General features: G+C 52.9%; 1 protein-coding gene across 1 annotated transcript; it reads left to right on the top strand.

The window, feature by feature from the left end:
* The first annotated feature begins 2,811 nt into the window (after positions 1-2,811).
* On the top strand, positions 2,812-14,485 carry LOC123794564 (keratin, type II cytoskeletal 1b-like). The gene is made up of 9 exons (XM_045800730.2): positions 2,812-3,405; positions 8,310-8,524; positions 9,637-9,697; positions 10,220-10,315; positions 11,274-11,438; positions 12,783-12,908; positions 13,028-13,248; positions 13,667-13,701; positions 14,160-14,485. The coding sequence occupies exons 1-9, from the start codon at positions 2,812-2,814 to the stop codon at positions 14,483-14,485; spliced, it is 1,839 nt and encodes a 612-aa protein (XP_045656686.2).
* The last annotated feature ends 9,423 nt before the right edge of the window (positions 14,486-23,908 follow it).

Here is a 23,908-nt window from a genome sequence, read left to right as displayed (position 1 = left end):
CGGAGGAGCCCGATGCAGGGCTCGATCCCAGAACTCCAGGATCACGCCCTGAGCCAAAGGCAGACGCTTAACAACTGAGCCACCCAGGTGCCCCTGTTATCCTTTTTTTATAGACCAGGAAAGTGAGGTTCAAGGAGGTGAGAGTTTGTCCAAGCTATGTGGCCGGGAAAGGTGGAGCCAGGATTCGAACCTGAACCCAAGGATCTTTTCCCCACACCACTGCTGCTTCCTGCCTGGGACCTACCATCCCTTCTCTACATACCCTCTGTTTTCTCTGCTTCTTCTCTCCACCTCTACCTGACTCAGAATCCTTGCCCTTACAAGACCCGTCCCAATGCCCAGCTCCACTTGCCTTTCCCTCCTCTGGCTCCGCTGGTTTTCTCCTTATGTCTCCCATGCCTGGGGGCTGAGCCTTGGCTTCCCTCTCCTACCAAAAGCTCCCCAAAGGGGTTAGGGTCAGGACTAGGGCTGTGTAGACCTAGTTCTGAGATGCCAGAACTAGGGTGGCAACAGTCCTGACTTACATGGGACTATCCTGGTTTATGCACTGAAAGTCCAGGCAAAGTGGGACCCTTGGTCATCTTACCAGGATCTGAGAGTAACTATATCTATGCTTGTTTAGTGTATTAAAGTGCTGTGTGCTTTTTCACATGCCTTATAGCATTGAGAAGTTTCCTTGAGAAATAGCTGCTCTGATTCCTTTAAATATCTGAGGCTCTGGCTTAAGTGACTTGCCTAAGATCACAGGCTAGTAGAAGCCGGGCTGGGAGCTTAAACCAGTTTCTGTGACTGTAAATTTCAGGCTCACTCTCTGTCTATCCCACAGTGTCTCCTGGAGACGGTCCACTAAAGCAGTTCCCGAGCAGATAAGGTGTGGAGGCTTGAAGCTGCCCACAGAGCCCCTCCCAGCCTCGGGTGCCTTCTCCTCACCGCAGCTCCCTGACACCTCTCCTGTTCTTTCCCACCACCCGCCTTTCCCACCTCCGTAGCCATTGGCGGCTGCGGTTTCAGTTCCAACTTTTGCAAAAATATTTACTTATTGCATACATACAAAGGAAAAGGACATTTAAAATATTAGGAAAAAACCCTCTTACAATTCCTAATAAGTTGATGCATTTTTTGTTACTTTTTAAGCCTGCCTTCTGTGTATTCTTAATTTTTATGAGTTCATAGCGCAGACAATTTTAACATTTAACGTTGTAGCATAAGCATTTTCAACGACGCTGCTACTCGATCTCCTTGCAGATAATTTTAAATAATTGTATCTGAATGGGCAAGCAATCACTTAGCCATTTTTCTGAGTCTGGACTTTTAAGGTTATTTCCCCCACTTTTTAAATTATTATTATTATTATTATTATTAAGTTTTGGGTGAAAGCCACCATCCGTTTGAGTCCAGAGGGCAAACACACATTTTTGTTGGTGGACGCTGATGCTCAATGAATGAGTCCCATCCCATGCTTGCTGGCCGTGCTTTCCAGAATGTGGGCCCTACACCAGTGCTGGTCCGTGGGCACTTTGTTACAGGCTTGAGAAGAGATAAATACAGAACCTGAGAATAACCATTTGGAAACTTAATTTTTTCCCATTTAACAATAGAACAGCTTTGTGTTTCTTGAATTTAAAAATAAAAGTCGGGGCCCGTATATTGTATATCTTTAAAAAAAATCTCCTCTTCAGGGAAATTTCATTTTTATTTTTATTTTAATTTAGTTTTTTAAAGGTTTTATTTATTTATTTGATAGAGAGAGAGACAGCCAGCAAGAGAGGGAACACAAGCAGGGGGAGAGGGAAAGGAAGAAGCAGGCTCCCAGCGGAGGAGCCTGACGTGGGGCTCGATCCCAGGACTGTGGGATCACGCCCTGAGCCGAAGGCAGACACTTAACGACTGAGCCACCCAGGTACGCCATCTTCAGCGAAATTTTAAAAATTTTATTTTACAAAAGCATTGGTCTAAAATACATTGGAAATTTAAAAAAAGAGAGATCTCGTGACAGTTTGTCTTTTGGTCTAGGAGACCATGTTCAGCCCTAGTAGACGCTCAATGCATCTGCGACCACAGGTCGTCCGTGCTGTAGGACCTCATCTTTGTGGAGGAGGAGCCCGAGGCACTTAGAGCAGCACATGGCGCACCCAGCAAAACGTGAACAGTCTTGGGCAGAGTCTCCTGGCTTTCACTTGCACTCAAGGACCACAATACCCTGTTCGCATGTGATTAAAATTTGGGATCTGCATGGCGGTGATCAATAACAACGGGGAGCGGAAGCAGGAGGAGGGGAGGTCAGAACAAAACTTTCATCTTATCAGGGTAATAGTATGGCAGCAGATGTCTCCACCCCCGTCCCAGCTGTGATCACAAGGCAGCTAGACAACCCCTAGCTTTGCCCCAGATCTCCTGGTCACACCCCAAAACAAACAATTCCATGGTGGAGTTTCTTAGGAAGGTATCGGCTAATGATTTGGGGGAAACTGTATAGGAGTTTCCAGCAACTCGGTCCTGAGAGATTATTGTGCTCTGATCTCTAAATGGCAAGAGATGAACGATAAATGATCAAGCTGGGGAAGTTTATCTACAGTACAATTTTTGCAACTCCTAGGTGTGAGGTTTTAAACAGATGCTGCTGGCAGGCAAACTAAACATAAATATTCCCCTCCCAGGATTCGCAAGGTGCCCAGCCCAGCAAATGCATGTATATATAGGGATGGAGCCAGATCTCTTGTCAAAGGAGTCATAGCTCTTTTCCTCCTGGGTCTCTGTCTCCTCCCCTCTGGGACTTTTCTTTTGGCTTCTTCTCTGGATGTTCTTGTAACCATGAGCCGCCAGTTTAGCTCTCAGTCAGCATTTAGCTCCAGGAGCCGGCGGCTTTACAGCACTGGCTCTCCTGCAGGCTCTGGTGGTGGGAGTAGGGCTGTGGGGTCTGTGTGTCAGATCCGAGGCAGGTGCGGTGGTGGTGGTGGCGGTGGTGGTGGTGGTGGTGGTGGTGGGTATGGGAGCCATGCCAGGGGTTTTGGTTCTAGGAGCCTCTACAATCTGGGAGGCAGTAAAAGCATCTCTATTAGCTTAGTGGGGAGAAGTGCCAGTGGTTTCTGCCAGGGTGGGGGAGCAGGAGGGACGTTTGGAGGGGTGGGCAGAAGTTTTGGGGGAGGTGGTTTTGGTGGTGGTGGCTTTGGGGGTGGTGGCTTTGGAGGTGGTGGCTATGGAGGAGGTGGTTTGGGGGGTAGCAATTTTGGGCTTGGGGGCTTTGGACCTTCCTGTCCCCCAGGGGGCATCCAAGAGGTGACTGTTAACCAGAGCCTCCTTCAGCCACTTCACTTGGGGGTGGACCCTGAAATTCAGAGAGTCAAGACCCAGGAGCGGGAGCAGATTATGGTCCTCAACAACAAGTTTGCCTCCTTCATCGACAAGGTGAGTACTTCAAGTGCAGGTGGGTCTCTGCCCCTGATCAAATAACTGAGAGGGACTTGTGCCCTGCCACCTCTTACCACCTGGTACTATCTCCGTTTGGTGGTGACAGTCAAACTTCCAGAAGTATATGTTCTGGCACCTTAAGGAAGCATTTATCTCATTAGGCCTCAATTTGACTTATTGAAGGAACTTATTTTTATCTTTTCCTTTTGGCAGGAAAGCAGGTAAGAAGTGTGAAAATGCCCCACAGAAAAAATACATGGTGTAGTGACTTCATTCTCATTCATCATTATTCACTTTCCATCTACCCACTCACCCATCCATCCATCCACTCATCCATCCTTCCTTCCATCCATCCATCCATCCATCCATCCATCCATCCATCCTTCCTTCCATCCATCCATCCATCCATCCATCCATCCATCCATCCATCCATCCTTCCATCCACCCACTCATCCATCCATCCACCCACCCACCCACCCATCTAATCACCCATCACACGTCCATCCCACAAACATTTACTAAGCATCTCCTCTATGTCAGATACAGTGCCAGGTGCTACAGAGTGACTAGAACATGGGTCCTATCCTCAAGGAGCCATGGAACAGCCCAGGTGAATGCTCTGAGGGTATCACTGGGGGCTAAAGTGAATAGCATACTAAGTAAGATTCTATCAGTGTTCCTTGTTTTAGTTCATCCAAGGCCAAGAATGGGCCAAATGGAGCCACTGTAGCCCCTTTCCCTAGTTCCCTAATTAAACCTCAGATCAGGGCTGGTCCAGACCCAGATCAGCAAGCAGAGGCTGGTAGAGACCCATGGTAAAGACCTTCCTCCAGCATTTCCTTTTGTCCAGAAGTGGAGGTACAGTAGCTCCTGTAGGCTCCCCAAAAGGTCGTTGTTCTTGGGGATGTAGTGGGAAGCACCCTGGGGCACAAAGGCTCCTGGATGCTCCGTGACTTTCCCTCAGTCCCACAGGAATTCAGTGTTGAGGCCAGAACATGACCTGTCGTCTGACTGCAGATTAACCACGGCTAAAGTCAACCACTGGGCTGTATCTCCAGTCTCTGATATGTGGGGAGATGCTGGGAAAGGACTGTGTGAGCTGGGGGAGGAGGGGTAAGAGTGTCGAGGCCCAAAAATAGCCAAACTGGAGTTCAATAGAACAAAGTGCTTCTGGCTGCTTCTGATCACCTTAGACGGGAAATTTGGCTGGACATCATCATACCTCAGGTGTGGGCACGGACTGGGAGGGCTTGGCTGGAGTAAGGAGGTGACAGGTGAAGGAGACACCCCTGGAGGTCAAGACTAAGCTAAAGGAGGAGATAGGAGAAGAGAGGGCTGGAGGTCAGTGAAATGGCCATGGGCTACTGGCAACTGAATTCCTGGGAATCATTTGATTGTGATTCCCACCATAAATGTAGGACATTTGCTGCATTGTATGGCATAGGGCTGTGGGCAGAGGCCAAGTTACAGGAGACTGTGGCAACCTGTCCTTCCTTAAGGTATGTCTTGACCATGAGGAGAGAGTCCTCATCCAGGAGGACTCTGGCCTGGCTGGAAAGGAGAAGGTTTCTACTGCAGTGGATTCTGACTCTAGTTTCTGATCTGGTCTTTCTGCTTTCACCCTTAACCTCGTATACTCCATTCTCAGAGCCACACGAGGGCCATCCTTAAAAAACTTCGCATCACTTCTCTTTTTGAGTCCTCCATTGGCTGTTCATCTCATTTGGAATAAAAGCCAAGATCCTCTAAGGCCCCGTGTGCTCTGGCCTCCGCCCCCAGCTGCTGCTCACCCCTGGCTTGCAATTGTGAGAATTAGGCAACGTTGCCACCACTGGGTGGGACACCTCTCAGCTGCAAGGTTTAGTTAACAGAGTGAGGGTTGGAGTTTAGCTCCCCAGTGTACAAACTCATTGTCTGCCGTGACCCTACACTCCCTCCATACTTCTCCCCTGTTTCTTTCTTGCTTACCAACACACTATTGTATTCTTGCAACCTCCAGCACCCCAGGCCTGCCTCAGGGCCTTTGCTCCTGTCATTCCCTCTGCTTTGCACTCCTCCTTCCCAAGAGTGGTCTGGCTTGCTCCCTCACCTCCTTCAGATCTTTTCTCAGACGCCACTATCTTAGTGGGACCTTCTCTGATGTCCCTTTTTGAAGTAGCACCCCCAGACCAGCATCCCTACCCACCATTCCTGTGTTACTTTTCTCCATTGTCCCTAAGGCCATTTCACATGCCTCCGGGTGTAGACTCTCCAGGCTACTTACCACCCTGGCATAGAGGATTCAAGCTCAGCTGAACAACGCCAGGCTGGTGTCCCCGTGGGAAGAGATGGACCCCATCCCTTTCCTTCATGAGGTCCCTTTTCCTTGTTTTTGGTTCTACAAAAGCCCTTGTGTCCATTTCTACTCTCTGAGTGTCCAAGCCTGACACCAGAAGGGCTGGCTTGATTTGTCATTCAAATCATGTGTTTATTGAGTTATTGTCATATGCCAGACGATTCTGGGTGTTGGAGATTCAATTATAAACAAAGCAGATGAAATCCCTGGTTTCTGGGAGTTTCCAGTCTAGTCAGAGGGACAGCTGTCTACACTTGGAGGCAATTCCAAAGCCCTTAGCATTTCATCAGTCCATGATACTTATGAGCTGTCTTCTCTGTGTTGGGCGCTGTGTGTCCATGAGTCTGAGCACCTTGCGTCCACAGGAGACCAAATCAGACACGAGCCTGCCTTCCTGAGGCTCCCCCAGCAGGGCAGGGATATGCTCAAACAGCGCTAAGTGAGGCAAATCACGCTAGATGCTCCGGGGAAAGGACCATGGCCCATGAAGGCAAGACACCAGGGGGATGCCACTTTAGTTGAGATTGAAAGGGTAAACAGGGCTTAGCCAGGCAAAGAGCTGGGGAGATCTGCGCCACTGGAGGCAGCAGGAGGTCCCTGGGGCTGGAGTGTCATAAGCAAGAGGGAGAGGGGCATGGCAGGCCGGGAGGGGCGCGCTTTTTCCAGTACGAAGCTGAGCTCAGCATGATGCTCATTTCATCTGTGCTGATGGGACACAGCCCAGGAGTGTTTTGGGGGCCCTGGGGAAAAATCACAATGGCTTTCAGTGATTTTTCTAGCGATTAAATCCTCTTAAAATTGCCTGGCGCTCTCTGCAGCCAGTCTCTGCCTGTGCAGCTCGGGTGGCCTGAGAAGAACCATGGGTTCTTTTGCTGATGGGCCCCGAGGCACCCCGTGCAGGGGGAGAGGGTGCTCTGGCTCGTCGGCCCCTCACTGTTCGATGTGGCGATTCCTCGTGGGCCCGTGCGATTTTTTCCCTTCAGTTCCCGCAATCCTGAGCACAGGGCTGAGGCCCCACGTCTGTTTGATTTGCCCACCTTCTGGCAGGGCCGCTAGAGCAAGACTAAGCCCGGTGGCAGGAATTTCCCATGGGGCGCGGTTTGTTTCAGGCAGAGACAACCTGTGAGATGTGCTTGCCCTGGCTCTTGCTTTGATGAAGTTAACAAAAATGAGCCACGGGGACTAGTGTTGGCCGTGCGCGTCTCCCAGACCAGAGTCAGAGTCCGAAGGGAGTTAACCGGGGGCTGGCCCCTCAGAAGGGCAGCTTAAGGGCGGGGGTTTGGGGCATCCTTCTCGGTGCCACATTGTAGGGGAGTGTCTTCAGGGTTCTGTTCCGACTGCACAAAGCAGTGGGTTTGACACAACTCCCGGGAGGATTCTGGAGTGTGTGTGTGTGTGAGTGTGTGTGTGTCTGCACCTGAGCAAAGCACAGAGGCATCCCTTGTCTTCACCTAAGGCATGGGAAGGGAGGTGAGGGCAGCCTGCAGAGGTAAGGTGAGGGTTGATCAGGGTCACGCAGAGCACAATCCATGCGCTTGGTCGGCACAGCCAGTCGCTCTCGACCCTGGACCTGACCTTTGTGCCCAGTTTCGGGAGAGGAGAGAGAATATAGGATGATGTCCACTCTCCATTTTCTGTGTCAACGAATGTCAGTGATGGGAATAGCAACGTGAGTATTTCCCAAACACTAGGCACCCCCAAAGTCCTTACTTTGGGGCACAGGCATGCATTATACAACATTTGTGTGAAAAGTGGGAACAGGGGCACCTGGGTGGCTCAGTCGGTTAAGCATCCGCCTTCGGCTCAGGTCATGGTCTCAGGGTCCTGGAATTGAGCCCCACTTTGGGCTTCCTGCTCGGCGGGGAATCTGCTTCCCCACTCTCTGCCCCTCGCCCCTGCTCATGCTCTCTCTCTCTCAAATGAGTAAATAAAACCTTTTTAAAAAGGTAAAAAGTGGAAACGTTTATTTTTAAAATTCTGAGTTAGCATTTAAGTGAGGTGACCTTCCTGAAACACACCCTGGCAAGCAGACAGTGGGGGCCTGCTGGCTGGGGGCGCCCAGGCGGGTCTGCTCAGAAGTCGGTCTAATATTCTAAGTCAAATTGTTTCTTCCCTCTTACTGTCTCGTCTCCTCAATCACAGAAAACATTTCAGCCACAAGGAGAAACGCGCCTCGGATGCGTCAGTGCTTCAGACGCTCTGCATCTCCGTTTCCTCACGTTGGCACGGAGCGTGGGGTGTGGGGGGGACGGCTCTGTGGTGTCCGTGGCCGTAGCTGAAGGGAAGAAGACCCTCCACTGGAGGTGGTTTACTTCAAAACCGGAGTTAGCTTAGTAACGTAGCGCTAATATTAGACAAGTTGACCTTAGAGCCCTTGGTCAACCATCAGAAAGCACATTGTGTTCCGTGTGTCCTGGTCCCACGGAAAGGGAAGCCCTCTGATCCCAAGAGGCGCCATCTTAATCCTTGGAGGTCCAGATATGCTGTTGGTTGCCACTCTCCCTACTCCTGGGGGTGCTTCCTGGACCCACAGCCTGGGGCGAACTTGGAAGTTTCTTGCTCGTAGGTGCGGTTCCTGGAGCAGCAGAATCAGGTGCTACAAACGAAGTGGGAGCTGCTGCAGCGAGTGAACACCTCCACTCGGACCCACACCCTGGAGCCCATCCTGGAGAACTACGTCAGTGAGCTGCGGAGGCAGGTGGATCTTCTCGACGCCGAGCAGACGCGCCGCAACACGGAAGTTAAGAACATGCAGGATGTCGTGGAGGACTACAAGAACAAGTGAGACCCCAGGCAGGGTGGAGGGGTCAGAGGGAAGCATGGCAGGGAGCACTCTGCTTTAGTGTTAATATGTGAGGGGTGGACCGGGGTCCCCAGGTGCAGCCACCCGGCTCTGTACCGCACAACCGCGGAGGGCACTGGCTCGCCTCTGGCAGCTCTGGCAGCAGGGTGGTGCCAGTCCGCTCTCGGTTGTGTTAGACGGGGAAGGGCAGACGATCCCCAGGGTGCTGGACCCAGATGAGCCAAGTGCCAGTGGGTTTTGCCACTTTCTAGCTGCTTGCAAGTCTGTCTTTCTAAGCCTTCAGGTTTCACCTTAGTAAAGGGGGGATGGTAAGCACCCTCCCTGTGGGGTTGATGTGACGGGCAGATCCGGGCTCTCAGGCTTCCGTGTGTAGCAGGCCTGGGATGCGACCAGGGTGTTTGCATTTCTAGTATGCTTCCACGTGATGCTGGTGGACTGGGGACCACACTCTGAGAACCACGTGTTGAGATGACATCGTGCTTCATAAGTTCCTAGACTGTGCCTGTACATACTAATCACTGGCTCTTATTAATCACAATGGTCGGGATGGCAGGACTAGTCTAACTCCAGCATCAGCTGCTCCTGCACCATGCAGGCAACCGGGGGCTTCTCCCTCCCCGTGCTAGGGGTGCCGACTGCTACTCTTGACGTCACCCCGACACGCCAATCAGAGAGTGAAGAGTGAAATTCACACTGACGGTGTTGGGGGGCAACACTGTAGGGGACATTTTTTTCTCTTTAAAGCAATTTGGTGGAAGTGGCTCTTTATGTTCCCAACTGCAAAAAATGAATGAGTGCGGCAAATATGCAAATATGCAAAGGTGAAACATCAAAAGAAAAACGGACCTTTTGGGATTGTTCTACGTGGCTCTGCATTTTCCACGTTGGGTTGTTGTCCCCTCTATTGACCTGGAAGGCCTGGAGCTGGCTCCAGCTGCTTGTCTGTGAGCGCGGCAGGCCCTGGCAGGGAACAGCCAAAGTCCAGGACACTAAAAGTTTGGGACATTCCAAGCCGCCTGCTGTGAGGAGAATCTCAAGGAGCCAAGGTCAGCCTCAGCAGCCTATCTGTGGTTCCTACTTCCCCCCACAGATACGAGGAAGAGCTCAACCGGAGGGCCAACACTGAAAATGACTTTGTCGTCCTGAAGAAGGTGAAGGATGGGGGTGGTTCCAGGGGGACTGTGGGCCCAGGGGGCTGAGCAGAGTGAGGAACTCCTGTGGGATGCTGTGTGACCAAGGGGTGGACTGGTGACCGCTGGGGGCAGCTTGTTGAGGGTGTGGCCTGAATGCTGGGCCGCTGCACTGAAGGGGTTAAGTCTGAAAGTGAGGTTGATATGACTCTCGAGGCTTCCTTGAGTGCTTCTCTCTCCACGGTCCTGAATGGGAAGCTCAATCAACTGACACCTGCTGAGCATCCATTATGCGCAGCCTTGAGACCTGGGGAGGGACCCGGGTGCTGCGTGTGAGTGACCGGGATGAGGGGCTTGGGGTCACGTTTCCTTCTGGCCAGGAAAGCCAGGGTTTTTGAAGGTCCCTCAGTTGAGTGAGGTGAGGAAATGTGCAGGCATGGAAAGAAACCCAGAGAGGTTTTGCCACTTGCCCGGGTCACCCAGTGAGCTGGTGGCAGGCGACACCTGGACACTAAAGTCAGACTAGTTTTGCTTGCTGTTCAGGACGTGGATGCTGCTTACATGAGCAAGGCAGACCTGGAGTCCAAGGTGAACGTTCTGTTTGGAGAGATCAATTTCCTGAAGTGTTTATTTGAGATGGTGAGTTCAGTCTTCATGGGAAACCCTTCTCTTTCCTCACATGTCACAAAGGGTGTGGGCTGTTGGAGGGGGAGCCCCCAAACCCAGGATGACCCACTAGGGACTCCTCTCCCCAGTCACCTCCACTCTGTGGGACTGGAGTCAGCCTCCCAGCCCCCGGTGCTCAGATTCATGGGTGCAGGTGCAGGAGGTGGGAGGCAGGGAGAGTCCCGAGGGAGGAGAAGATGGAACAGCCCTTGATTCAACCTGGAACTGAGATTAATACTCAGCACATACAGGGACAAAACTGACCAGAAATCTTCATCAGTGCTGGGAAGCCGATAGGGCTATGGGGGATTCTGCAGGTGAGGACAGCATGGATCCTAAAGGGAACGAGGAAGAAGGCTGCAGTGGGGAGGGATAATGTGCTCCTACCACCCCCGGCCCTACTGTTGCTCATGTCTACCTTGGGCCAGATGCTGTGCGAGGAGCTTTGCCATGTCTTGGTCTCCATTCTGCTGATGAGAGAGCTGAGGCCCTGAGAGACTCAATCACGAGCCCAGGCGCTCAGCTAGCCGGCAGTAGAGCCCAGGCTCAAAAGTCAGTGAGAGGGTGCACAGGGAGAGAACTTTCTACTGCTCTGAGAGCTCAGTATTTCTCAAGGAGCAAGTCAGCCTGTTGGAGGGACCAAGATGACAGCCAAGCCAAGTAAGGCAGGGAGAGAGGGCACAGGAGAGGCATGACGGGCAGGTGGTGCCTACAGGGACTCTGAATTCACGCTCCTTTCTTCTCCTCAGAGACTAGGTCTGGCGGCCTTTACCTCTAGTTAAAGCACAGCAACTATTCAGAGAACTTTCCCCAAGACTCCTATCTGGCCCAGGCTTCTGGTTTCCCCAAAAAGCCTTGAGGGGACAGTAGAGGGAAACTGAGGCCCCAGGAGGCGAGTGGAAGGAGTCAGCCTGTGTTCCATGCCTTGCAGGAGCTGTCCCAGATGCAAACCCACATCAGTGACACCAATGTGATCTTGTCCATGGACAATAACCGTTTCCTGGACCTGGACAGCATCATCGCTGCGGTGAGGACCCAGTATGAGCTGATCGCCCAGAAGAGCAAGGATGAGGCCGAGGCGCTGTACCAGACCAAGGTGAGCACTGCCGCCCTTCCACCCAGACTGGGTACCCCAAATCAAACTTACCCCCAGATCTTCTGTCATCTTTCCCTTATTTTGGAAGTTACGTGTATATACATACATACATGTATCTATATACATTTTATACATATATGTGTATATAAAAATTCATTTACTCCTTACAACAACCCTGTGAGGTAAGGATCTAATTATCCCTATTTTGAAGATAGGAGAATATGAGCTCACCCAGTTTCCCCAAGGTCTTATGGCTCATAAGCAGCAGAGGCAGGACCTAGGTGTCTCGTCTACAAACCCACGTGCTAAACCACTATAATGTTTTTTATTCTTACTTTTTTCATGACAATATCTTTTAAACTGTAGTTTTGTCCTTTTCTCTTTCTCTTATTATTTGTGAATGCCGTATTGTGACATTAAATATTTGACATCATTTTCAATAGCAGAACGATGTTCTGTGGTTAAGAGTATACCCTTATTTATCGGATAAACATCTCTGTGCCTAAATCTTTGGGCACATTTTTGATTACTTCTTTAATATCAATGGACTCGGATCTTTTTGGATGGTGAAGACTGTAGTTAAGGATCAAAGGCCGGTCCCTTCATTCTGAACTCCTGGCACTTGAGATCTGCTTTCTCAACTCCAGTCCTGGAGGACCTCTGTCCCACCGCCCTGCAGCAGGCGTTCTGAATGGCGTGGATTTCAGCGTCAGACTAGGGAGGCAGATGGTCAACAGTGAAAGCATCAGAATGCAGAGCTTCCCTTGAACCAGCAACCCCCCCGCCCCCCCCAACCGGCCGCCTTGCTTCCTCCAGAGCCCTGCCCGTGAGAGCCTACTGTAGATACAGAAACGACAGAGAGAGGACAGTGGGAGTAAACAAAGGGCGTGCTGAGGGCCTCTGAGGAAGTGAGATTGTGGCTGCTAGGGAAACCATCCTGGAAAAGGGTAGGAAGGAATATGATGTGGTGGCAAAAGGGAAGAGGTCCCGATGTGGGTAAGGGCCACTAGGAAGGCTTCGATGGGGGAACAAGTAGGTGGAACAGCTTTGTCTGTCTGGGATGTGGGTCTGGCCCAGAGACTGGTGAGAAGGAGGGAGGCTTGAACAAGACTGTGTGCGTGTGTGTGTGTGTGTGTGTGTGTGTGTGTGTGTGTGCGCGTGTGGTGTGTCACGGCTCAGTGAGGGACCTTTGGTGCAGGAGGGTGTGTATGGGGGGGTATCACAGCTCTGGGGGTGGGGCATACCCGGGTACTGTCCTGAGACAGCAGCTCTGGCAGGGTCTGGGAAGGTAGAGGGCCTCGTGGTGAGCAGCGGGTTGACCACGATGCTGCCTTTGACCCTCAGTACCAGGAGCTGCAGATCTCGGCGGGGAGACAAGGAGACGAACTGAAGAACAGCAAGATGGAGATCGCTGAGCTCAACCGCACCATCCAGAGGCTGCAGGCAGAGATCAGCAACATCAAGAAGCAGGTGAGAAGGACGCTCAGGGTGGGCTGACCAGACACGCTGCCTCCCACCAGGCCCTGCCAGCGGGGGCTCCTGAAACTCAACCCCCATTCGGTTCTCCTCTGTGACGGTCTCCCGAGCAGATCGAGCAGATGCATATGGCCATTTCGGATGCAGAGGAGAGAGGAGAGCGGGCCCTTCAGGATGCGAAGCAGAAGCTGCAGGACCTGGAGGAGGCCCTGCAGCAGTCCAAGGAGGAGCTGGCCCGGCTGCTGCGAGACTACCAGGCGCTGCTGGGGGCCAAGCTGTCCCTGGACGTGGAGATCGCCACCTACCGCAAGCTGCTGGAGGGCGAGGAGTGCAGGTGGGCCGTGCCTCTGGGGCCCACGTGCAGGCTGCACCTGTGGAGAGGAGGGACTGACTATTTGGAGAGAAGACAATCCCCGCTTTTCTGGGAAGACTGGTAGCCGGGGCTGAGCAGCAACAGAAACAGAAACATTCAAATCAGAGCTGAGCATGTGTCATTGTCATCATTCCCCTGCCTCCCAGCAGAATGGCCCTATACCCCAACCCAAGCCACTGCGGCCATTGTAAACGGCTTCAAGAAACTGTGTAAAACCCCCTTTAGCCCCATGCTCCCTGACCTCCTGGCCTGTGCACCCACCTTTCCCTAATGCTTGGGGACAGTTTCACTTCACAGGGATACCTCTGTTCCAGATGTCTCCAGGCTGTCACCTGCCTGCCTTCCCCCTCCCTCTGATGTGTGTGCTTTGGTTTTACAGGATGTCAGGGGAGCTGCAGAGCCAAGTGAGCATCTGTAAGTAGCAGGGCACAGGCCGGGGCTGGTTGGGCCGGGTGGAGGGAGGGCCCGGGAGGGCTGACCAGCAGGGACGGGCAGTCAGCCCTGTAGTTTCTGGTCCTTTCACCCTGAAAATCCACAGTGAGCCAACAAACTGCAAAGCCTGGAGAAATTCGCTGAAATAAATTATGATTTTAGTTCTTATGTATCTTAATGTTTATGAGACCGAATCATCAGTAGCAGCTTAGAACTCGTCAGGGTATACGGCCAAGGAAAACGGGTCCGTCCTGACATCGCTTTGTCCCATGAAGAATACTTGGAAAAGGGGAATCCCTTCATCCCATGCATCTCTTTGCAAGTCAGAGACTGCCCGCCACTCAGGATGCAGGAGGCTGCCGGAGGGCAGGTGCAGAGGGGTGCAGGCGGGTCCTCTGGCCAGCTCTTCTGACCCGCGCTCCGCGGCCCTCTCCCCACAGCTGTGCACAGCAGCCAGAGGACCGTCAGCGGCGGGGGCGGCGGGGGCGGCGGCGGCGGCAGAGTCTCTGGAGGCTCCCGCGGAGGCTCCGGCGGCGGCTACGCGGGCTCTGGCAGCGACTCCCGCGGGGGCGGAGGCGGCTACGGCTGGGGCTCCCGAGGGGGCGGCGGAGGTGGTTACGCGGGCGGCGGCGGCGGCGGCGGGAGCTACGGTGGGAGCAGCCGGAGCAGCAGCAGCAAGTACGGGGACAGAGGCGGCGGCGGCTCGTCGCGCGTGCAGATTATCCAGACCTCCACGAACACGTCGCACAAGCGGATCGTGGGGTAGAGGAAGGCTCCCACAGCCCCGCCGGCAGGGCGCTCGCCCGTCCCCTCCCCCGCGCCCTCCCTGAACCCCTCTAGCTTACCTTTGCCTCATGGGTCTCAGCGGCTTTGCCAATACGTTCCGCGCTAGCTGGGGAAGCAGGCGGATACCCCCAAGCAGCCCACCTGTCTTCGGAGGGCGCTGGCTGGCGGTTACAATCACCGCCAGACCGCTCTGCGCGCACACTCCACTCAGCTGGCCCTGCTCCTGGCCCTGGGGACACCCGGGGGCCCAGTTTAGCACTGGAGAAAAAGAGCCTGTAGAGTATCTACAAAGCGGATAATGGAGAGTTAAAGTCAAGGACACTAGGTTTCTCACCCCCAAGCCCCCTTTCCTGCAGCTGGGCTGCCCTGTGAACAGTAATCCATACCTTAGGGGACCACAGAGTGAGGCCTTCCGGGGAATAGGTTGGCAAGAGGAACCCCTGTGCCAGGGACCCATTCCTGTCTGTTGGTCCGTTAGCCTCATACTTTCATGTCCATGGAGAGTATGGATTTGCTGTCCTCATCAGACACCTCGAAGTCATGTCTGGTGCTGACTCTGCATCTCTGTCTTAAGAAGCATCACTCTCTGGGTTAACAGCCCAAGGTGGGAGTACTGAGAGGGCGTGTGTCCTTGTCCCCGGGAGGACTAATTACCCGTGGGTGGAGAAGCCAGTGGGCAAGCAATGGGGTTCTGCTATCAGCCAACTAGCAGGCCTGGGGAGGGGGAGGGTGATGTTGCTTCTAAGATCTGGAGTCACCTTCTCTTCCTTGCTGAGTCCTAATGCAAACTCCAAGTCCATGATTCTCTTGGGGCATCGGACGGGTTCAGCGTGGGTCCCTTGCGGAGGAGTGCTGTGACTTCATCATTTCTTGGTTGAAGGTTGTACTTCGAAGGGCTTGCCATTTCTGGTGTTTCTACAATAAAATTTTCTGTGATCTCAAACGGCTGTTTAGTCAGAGATAAGTGATTTCTTCTTAAATTTCTGCAGGCCTCTGAAATGATTCATATGTGGAAAGTTTTATTATTATTATTTTTTATTGCATGACTGATATGTGATCTTAAAAGACCTGACAGACATACACTTACTAGTGCTGAAAGTGGCTGAGAGTTCCAAAGTCAGTGACACATTCTTTCAGCATGCATTTATTCAGCTCCTGCTGTATGCAAGGTGGTGGCCTTGGCCCTGGGAATGTAGTGTTGAATGAACACGTTTCTGACTCTTCAGGGACTCACAACCCAGACGATAGGTTATGGGGGAGGGGAAGGTTCAGAGGGAGGAGAAATCAGAGCAATGTGTCCCTGTGGACCTTTTAGCCTGAAGGTGGAAGCGAGGCCTGTCCTGTGGACAGAGGCAGACCCTCCATTGCAGGAGCAATGGGGCCATGCAGGAGCTGCCAATGCTGGGGAAGGGAAGCTTGGCCCCAGAGCTTGGCCATCCTAGAGGGCTAGAACGTGGAACGGGACTGGGGAACAGAGTAGAAGTAGGTCTGGGCGGGAACTCAGGGAAGGGCCCTTCAGACAGGGGACTAGTCTGCCGGAGACTCAAGAATAAGAGAAAGTGAATATGTGTGAGTGAGAGGGGTCGGCCTCCCAGGAGACACGAGCTCAGAAGACAAGAGACCGAGTCCATTCATCCAGTGGGGTCCTGGGCAGGGGTGTCTCGAATCCATGTTCTGGGGGAAGCACAGATGCAGACATTGAAGAACGGAGCAAGTTAAGCTACCGCCTTATCCTGTGTGATATTTCTGAGTCTGCGTAAAAGAGTCCTATAGAAGACGTGACCTACTATCTCCTTCCCTGAAGGAGTGCAGATGGCAGTCGGATATGGGATTCATTCAAATATGACTGCGGCCCATACTGATAAGACTGTGTGTTCCCACGCACGCCCCTACCTCCTCTCTGAGAGGTTTCTCCCCATCTCACCTTAGCGACAGCCCCGTGGGGGGACGGGCTGGGAAAGGAGAGGTGGGCAGAGGGGCTGCCCGAAGGGAAGGAGAGAGGGCGTAGACAGAAGCCATGTCACGCTTAAAGTAAAAAAAAAACAAACCAAGAGCACGGGGCAGGGACAGGGCGAGAGAAAATAGCAGTGGGTGTATCAGCCACTGGAGACAGCCAATGGAGACAGCACATGAGCCGACAGCGGTTGGCAGCCCCTGGGGACAGGCGTGGGGACCAGGAAGGTAGTAGTGTGCCGAACCCGCTTGGGCTCTTCCGTAGTCTGACCACTCTGAGGACGTTACTAGAGAGGAGTCCATTCAGGTGGCAGTGGCCAGGATGCAGTGGTGAGCGATCAGAAACCTGACCACAGGGGGACAGTGGAAGGCCCTGGAAGTCTTTGGGAGGAGATGTGAGAGTTAACTGCAAAGATTGGAAGAGCTTCCCTGGCAAAGAGGGATTGACCCGAGCTGGTGACCAGATGGGCAGGTGGGAACTGTGGCAGATTTGGCTCAGTGTTAGAAGCAATTTTTTTTTTAAGATTTTATTTATTTATTTGACAGAGAGAGAGACAGCCAGCGAGAGAAGGAACACAAACAGGGGGAGTGGGAGAGGAAGAAGCAGGCTCCCAGCGGAGGAGCCTGATGTGGGACTCGATCCCAGGACTCTGGGATCACGCCCTGGGCCGGAGGCAGACGCTTAACAACTGAACCACCCAGGCGCCCCTAGAAGCAATTTTTATTGGTCCTCAGATGGGAGAGGCATGAGGAGTTGGCCCATCTCAAGCAGAGGTTGGCCAACTATCGGGCAGGAGGATGAGGGAGGGACTGTGGGGTACGTGGGAATATGTGTATGGCCGCCATGCATCCCTTTGCTGCCCTAAGAGTTCATGTGATGGAGCCTGAGAAAAAAGGAATTTTTCTGTCTATTTTATACTGGGGAAAATTGAGGTCAGATGCCAAGGAAGGATCAAGCCATGGAGAGGCCAAGGGCCCAAGGGCCAAGGATTGTGAAATGAACTCAAGTTTTCTGACACCACAGCCCTAGTCCCGGGTGCGGACGAGAGTCTCCCCAGGATCATGCATGTGCATATGACGTGCTTAGGGAATCCAGGCTGGCTCTGGATAGGAACACAGGGCAAGGTGGATCAGAGGTCATCTCGCCCTATCCTTCTCCTTCTGGGCGGGGATTGGGTTGTCCCAGAAAACATGGCCCTGCTTTTTCTCTTCAGAAGCCTTGACCTTCTCAATCACAGAGAACTGGGGGACAGATGGAGGGAACCACGTGCCTGAATCCTAGAATATTGGAACGGAGATTCCACAGGGTAAGGGCATGAGATAGGTAGGGCAAGGAGAGAGGAGTTAGCCAAAGAGGATCTTGGACTCCAGGGAGAGGCCTCGATGTCATGCTCTGGGCCTCAGCAAGGGGGCTAGCACTAAAGATGCTGGACGAGGCCTCCTGGTATAAACAATACTCCTGTTAGAGACACTGAGATCCCATCAGGAGCAAATGCCTCTCACTGTAGCTCACCCCGTGACAACAAGGGGCCATTCCGTAGCCCCCTAACCATGTTCAAAATGCTTCCACACACAGTATCTCGTACAAACGTCACGGGCCCCTGGGGGAGGCTGGGGGGGATCACCTGTGGTCCTTCCAGAGGCCAGGAAGCATTCCATCCCTGCTTGTGGTCAGTGCTGTTCCCACGGTGCTGACACTCAGAGGGAGAGTCAAGCAGGCCCATCCACCCAGCAACAGAGGGGTGGGCAGGAGGGAGCACGGAGGAGGGCAGGAGGCCGCTCCCAGGGAGAGTTTGCCAGCTGCCCCTCCCGCCGAGAGGCTGGGGCAGGGCAGGGCGCTCTGGGAATCTAAATTTAATTCCACCAGCTCCTCATCTACATAGATTCTCATCTAGGAACACGGTGACAAGAGGAGCAACCATTGGCTTGATAAAATTCTAACTCTGTCTGACCTCGAACAAGGTGTACGTTTCTGGGCTGGGAAAGTCCTCGATATCAGGAAGCCTGTGAAGAGTGTTGCTTCACCCTCCATTACTGGACCTTTGGCCCAGGATGCATCTTCCAATTAGGAGCCAAGTGCTCCGATAGGCCTTCTTCCAGCTCCGTGTAACTCCCATCATTTGGTTGGACCTGCTGCCCTGGTTTTATCAGCTTTCTGATCAGTCCGGGAAACAGTATCTGCAGGTTGATCAATACTCGGCTGAAGACTGAGCTGGGAACTTGGGGCGCTGGGAGGTACTTGAGCATGGAGGACTGGTTCTGAATGTCTCAGTGCTGGGCCGGAAGGACTTCTGGGGGCTCCGAGGGTGTGTTTCAGCTTCCACACCTGTCCCAGCATGCTCAGCCATGGGGCTCTGTCCCCACCCTGCGGAGCAGGGATTCCACAGTGACAGTAGTTCCCAGCTAGCCCAGCCCCCTTGGCTGCAGGTGCATTCTGCATTCCCTCCTGTGTGTGATGGGCCCCTAACTTCCCTGTTAAAGATTTATGTCCCCCTCCTCCCCTAAGACTTTTGCCCACGAGATGACCTCATCACAAGAACTTAAGCTGCCTTTCCAGGTCCTTTCAGCTTCCAATGAAACAGGAGCTTGTTCCAAAGCTTTTCCTGATTGTTATATCATCTTCTGGATCCTTCCAAATGCAATAGTGAGAATCTTTCCCGCATCTACTACACTTCGGTTTCCCTCTAAGGTAGATGCAGTCCCTCTTTAAGATGAGGAAACTCAGGCTCATAGAGGGCTAGTGACCTACCCAGAGTCACACAGCTAGAAATTTGCAGTCAAGAGTGGGTCTCTGGCTGACTCCATGGCTCAGACAACCTCCACCTCCCCTCTCCTACATGCTCATCTTTGGCTTCCTCCTTCCTGTCCTCTATTCCACTCCAACACTGCTAGCAAGCCACTGGGGGCCTCCTTCCCTGCTGTCTGTCCTGGGCAGGCTGCCTCAGTTGGGCACCTCTCCCTCCTGCCTAAAAAGCCTCGGCTGGCTGCCGGCTTTCCACATCTCACCCCGCCTCCCCATTGTCTCTGACTCTCCTTTATGCCCCCCAGGCTTCAGCTTTCCCCACTCCCCTGAAATTTCCTGCTCCTACGTCCCTGGTGGAGTCCCACAGGGCTGGGTGGCTTGTCACTGCATGTCTCTCGTCAACTTTTTTCTCAGTCCCATCCTGCAAAAAGCTATCAAAACATCACCACCCCTGCCCCTGCCCACGGCCACAGCCCGCCTGTGGTGGCTTCATCCCCGTGATCGGTTCCAGGGTGTGCTTGTGGGTTCTCAGGATTGGAGGTGCTCTGGCACTCTGATAGCCAGCACGGATGGGGGTACCTTGAGGTGCAGGGGACTGTGTGGGAGGCTGGAGCAAGTGGGGGTGCGAGGAGGGCACCCAAAGACACAGAGGACTTAGTTTTACTTTCGAAGGGCTTCCAGAGCAATTGAGGGACTAGTAAACACACACACACACACACACACACACACACACACACACACACACACACGTGTGAACATGCACTTGAATCTGGCAGCAGCTGAGCTTAGAAAAAGAAACCAATGGAGCAGCCGAGTGGCTTTAATCAAGGGAAACTCCCTGGAAGAGGGGGCCTTGTCCACTGCCTGGAGGAGCAGGGGTGCTGTAGGCATTTGCTCTCAAGGCCTGATGGACAAATCCAGATTCAGGCCCAAACGCTCAGGAACTGAGATCGTGGGTGCCCCAGAGCTTGCCTATGAGTAGAAGTTCAGAGTGGGTCACTGACAGGCTGGAAGGCCCATCAGGGAGAGAAGCACGTGAATGGGGTTGGCAGATGGAGAGGAGCAGAGGAAGAGCGAAGAGGGTTGAATGGTTTGGGCAAAGCACGGGAGTGGAAAGGTCAAGGCATGAGGGTGGCAGGAAAGCTGTAGGCCATGGGGGCGGGACCATAACATGAGAAGGCCTTTGGGATGGAGGCAGGCATGTTCTCGCAGTTTGACAGGCTTGGCTTGTCCGTTCCCAGCTGGGGGCACATCTTTTAAGCTCCATGGACCTAAGTTGTCTTTTCTTTAAAATGGAGCTTATCTCAGTGACCACTGTGAGGACCTTGGGTGATGTTCAGATGAGACGTGGCTCCCAGCCCATAGTCTGTACCTGTGGGTGCGGGTGCCTCTCTCCTCTTTCATGCTCTTTCTTTTATAAAGGCAGGGCCCGCAAGGAAGCCAGGAGGAAAGGTGGGTGGCTCACCCCTTTCTCCCACATTCGCTTTTTACGATGGCCACATGCTCACCACGGTCCTGGGGACATGGTGGGGAAGGATGAGCTGGGATCGCTGGTGACATTGTAGCTTCCAGCCCCGCTGGGTTCCCGCAAAAGTGAGCAGTGGGAATAAAATGCGAGTTTGATTCAGAAACTGGACGATTCCCAGGAATGGATTGCATGACTTGGACACATTTTTTGACCTCTTTGGGTCTGCCTTCTCACTTGTTTCATCAGTGGGTGAGACGGTGTGGTCTCTGAGTCCCTGCAGATGGGAACATTCTGTGATCGTCTGACACTCGTGTCCAGGAACCCGTTCCACTTGCCGGTCTTTGAGCCTCTTCTCAAGCCTCTTCCTTTAGAAGGAAGAACACTTGAACTGAAAGGAGGAAACTTGGGTTCTAGTCCCAGATGTGTGTTTTCCCGGGTGGAGAGTCTAAGCAAGTCTCCTCATCTCCCTGAGCCTCGGTTTTCCACTTTGTAAATGGGTCTAAACAGTCTGACTGCTTCGTTCTCGCGGCTGCCTTGGGGACAGTTTGGTGTATGCGCGCGGTCAGGCGACGGGCACAAACGTCAGCGGACGGTGATTTTTATGCCTTCTCGTTTCTTCTTTTCCCTCTGACTCTCCCTCCTCACGGTACCCCCCACGGTAAGTTTTGCAGCTCTGTAAATTGTCAGTCAATTGTCTGTCCACCTCTTTGCTTTTACTGTCGGTTTCTTAGTTTGGGGTTGGAAGCACGGGTCCCTGAGAACCTGTTGTTGGCTGGCAGAGGTGAGAGAATAAACACACACACACACACACATGCACACACAGGTGCACACCCCTCCAAACTGCTAGAAGGAGTCAATGTGCAGCGCGACGTGTCTCACAAGGGAGTATGCTGAACTAAAGGAGTTTTGATTGCCTGTCGGGAGGTGATTAGGCAACAGTCACTAGCATGCCAAGCCCGTCCCAGGTCCCATGATTCCTACTTAGGAACAAGATCTGAATTACTCATTCCCCAGATAGATGGCTGGTTTAGCAGCCCACGGATGTTAGTGTTAGGACCGAGTCCCAGACAACAGTGTCACAAAGATGAGGGGCGAGAGGGGGATTAGTGGAGAGGTGAGGGGCACTTTCTGGAGGAGGGTGTGTGCAAAAACTGTGGGAGAACAGGAGGGACAAGGCTCAGCGCAGACGCCTGGGCTGGGGAGGGCTGACATGCAGCTGGGCTGCTTTAGGAGCACAGGGAACCCGTCTGGAGGGTCTCCCCAGGCTCTCCCTTCTCCCGTGTGTCTTGTATTCCACAGTGGGACCTCGCACACAGGCCTGGGACCACTCAGACCCAGCCGAACTTAGTGCGGGCTTCTCACCGAGTCTTCCATTCTGTGTTCATGTGCAAGGGTGGGGAGCAGGCTGGGCTTCTAAGCAGTCTCAGAATGGAAGTCTAAGTGGGGTTCAGGTCGTTCCAGATCTCGACCCCACTTCTGTCTATTAAGATTGATCAAAGGGTGCTCCTCCAGGAGCACCCCTGCGGCTTCCTGGCCAGTCTATGCAGTCGGGACACTCTTGTACCCGGATGGAAGCGAAATCTCCCCACGGAGCTCCGTGCCTGCAGTTTCCCCTCCTGCGAGTGACTGAGGCACTTGGCAAGTGCTTGCATGTGCCGGGGACCAGCTCTCTGTGGCGGGAAGCTGCCTGTGTCGTCCGGCTTGACAGGCAATGGCCAGCACACCCCAAAGTCATTGCCGTGGTGTCATACAACACGCTGGTCAGGATCCCACACGCTGTCACTCAGCATCCTCAGATCAACCCCCCGCCATGCCCCTTACTGCCTTTGTAAACTTCAGCTTTGGTGCCTCGGTTTCCCGGTTTTATTTATTTATTTATTTATTTATTTATTTATTTATTTATTTATTTTTAAAGATTTTATTTATTTATTTGACAGAGAGAGACAGCCAGCGAGAGAGGGAACACAAGCAGGGGGAGTGGGAGAGGGAGAAGCAGTCTCCCAGCAGAGGAGCCTGATGTGGGGCTCGATCCCAGAACGCCGGGATCACGCCCTGAGCCGAAGGCAGACGCCTAATGACTGAGCCACCCAGGCGCCCCCAGTTTCCCTGTTTTAAAAATGGGCAGCACAATAGCATCTGTCTCAGAGTTGTGAAAATGAGACAGATGGCTACATATAAAAGCTGTAGAACAGTGCCTGGAACCGCACCGGTTTCTCGTACATCTCAACTATTGTCAGTACTGTTGTCTGGAAACAGTTTTCACTTCTCGGATCGGGCTTTCCAGAATCACATCGTTGTCCTCCCTTCCAAATCTACATTCGTCTCTGCATGCCATCTGGGATCACTCCTGACGCCTCCGTGAAGCCTCACCTCCAGCCCTTCGCTTTACAAAATGTATGGACTGGGTACTCCCTGTTACCTCCCAGCTCGCGAGGCTTCTCCCACTGGCATCCCCATGGCCTCTGTTTGCACCAGTTTCCTTTTGCTGGTTTCTCTGCCGCCTGCCCTGGCCTGTCTCTGAGGAAAAGGAACAACTGGCAAACTTAGAAAAGAACATGTCTTTCCCTCTGGCTCTTCCAGAGCCCCTGCCCACCCATCCTGTTCTTGGCCAGTGTCTCTTCCTATAATATGAATGCACATGTTGGTAAAGCTTATGTAATAAAAATAAGTTCTTTTAATATTTCACTTATTAAAGCTCTTATTCGGGGTCAGGAGATATGACTTGATGAGCTCTGGGCTCTAGAGAGCAGTCTCAGAAATGGGCCAGAGAGTTCCTCCTCCGATTCGAGCATGAAGAGTTGCACCTGCCAGGCTGAGGGGACGGTGTGCTTAGCAGCTTACAAGGCCAAGGCAAGAAGGGGAGCATCCATATCTCTGTGACAGGAGGTTAGGCAATCCTACCAAGAAGCACCAGGTGGCAGATGCAGGGTCCTGTTTTCCCAAAGTCACAAGCACTTGAAGGAGAGATTTTCTCTGATAAAACGATTACCACACGATCAATCTTGCAGGCACAGCAATTTTGAGAGCTATCCTGGGAGCTAGGTGTGTAGTGTTTATCGTATTGTTGAGTCTCGTAAAAATCTTGTATGGCTGCAGGCAAACCAGGCTCTGCGTCCCGCTGACTCGAGGACCAAGCCCAGATGTGCTCCCTGTATATAAGGGACGGTCTCTGTGCTCAGGGTAGAGGAGTGTGAGCTCCTTTCCTTTCCCGACTTTGCTCCAACTCTCTCCAAGGCAGC

This window comes from Ursus americanus, chromosome 25 (genome assembly GCF_024610735.1).
Source record: "Ursus americanus isolate L20-20 chromosome 25, mUrsAme1.1.p, whole genome shotgun sequence".
Classification (NCBI taxonomy): domain Eukaryota; kingdom Metazoa; phylum Chordata; class Mammalia; order Carnivora; family Ursidae; genus Ursus; species Ursus americanus.
The sequence above is the reverse complement of the archived record's forward strand: the minus strand, read 5'-3'. Positions and strand labels throughout refer to the sequence as shown.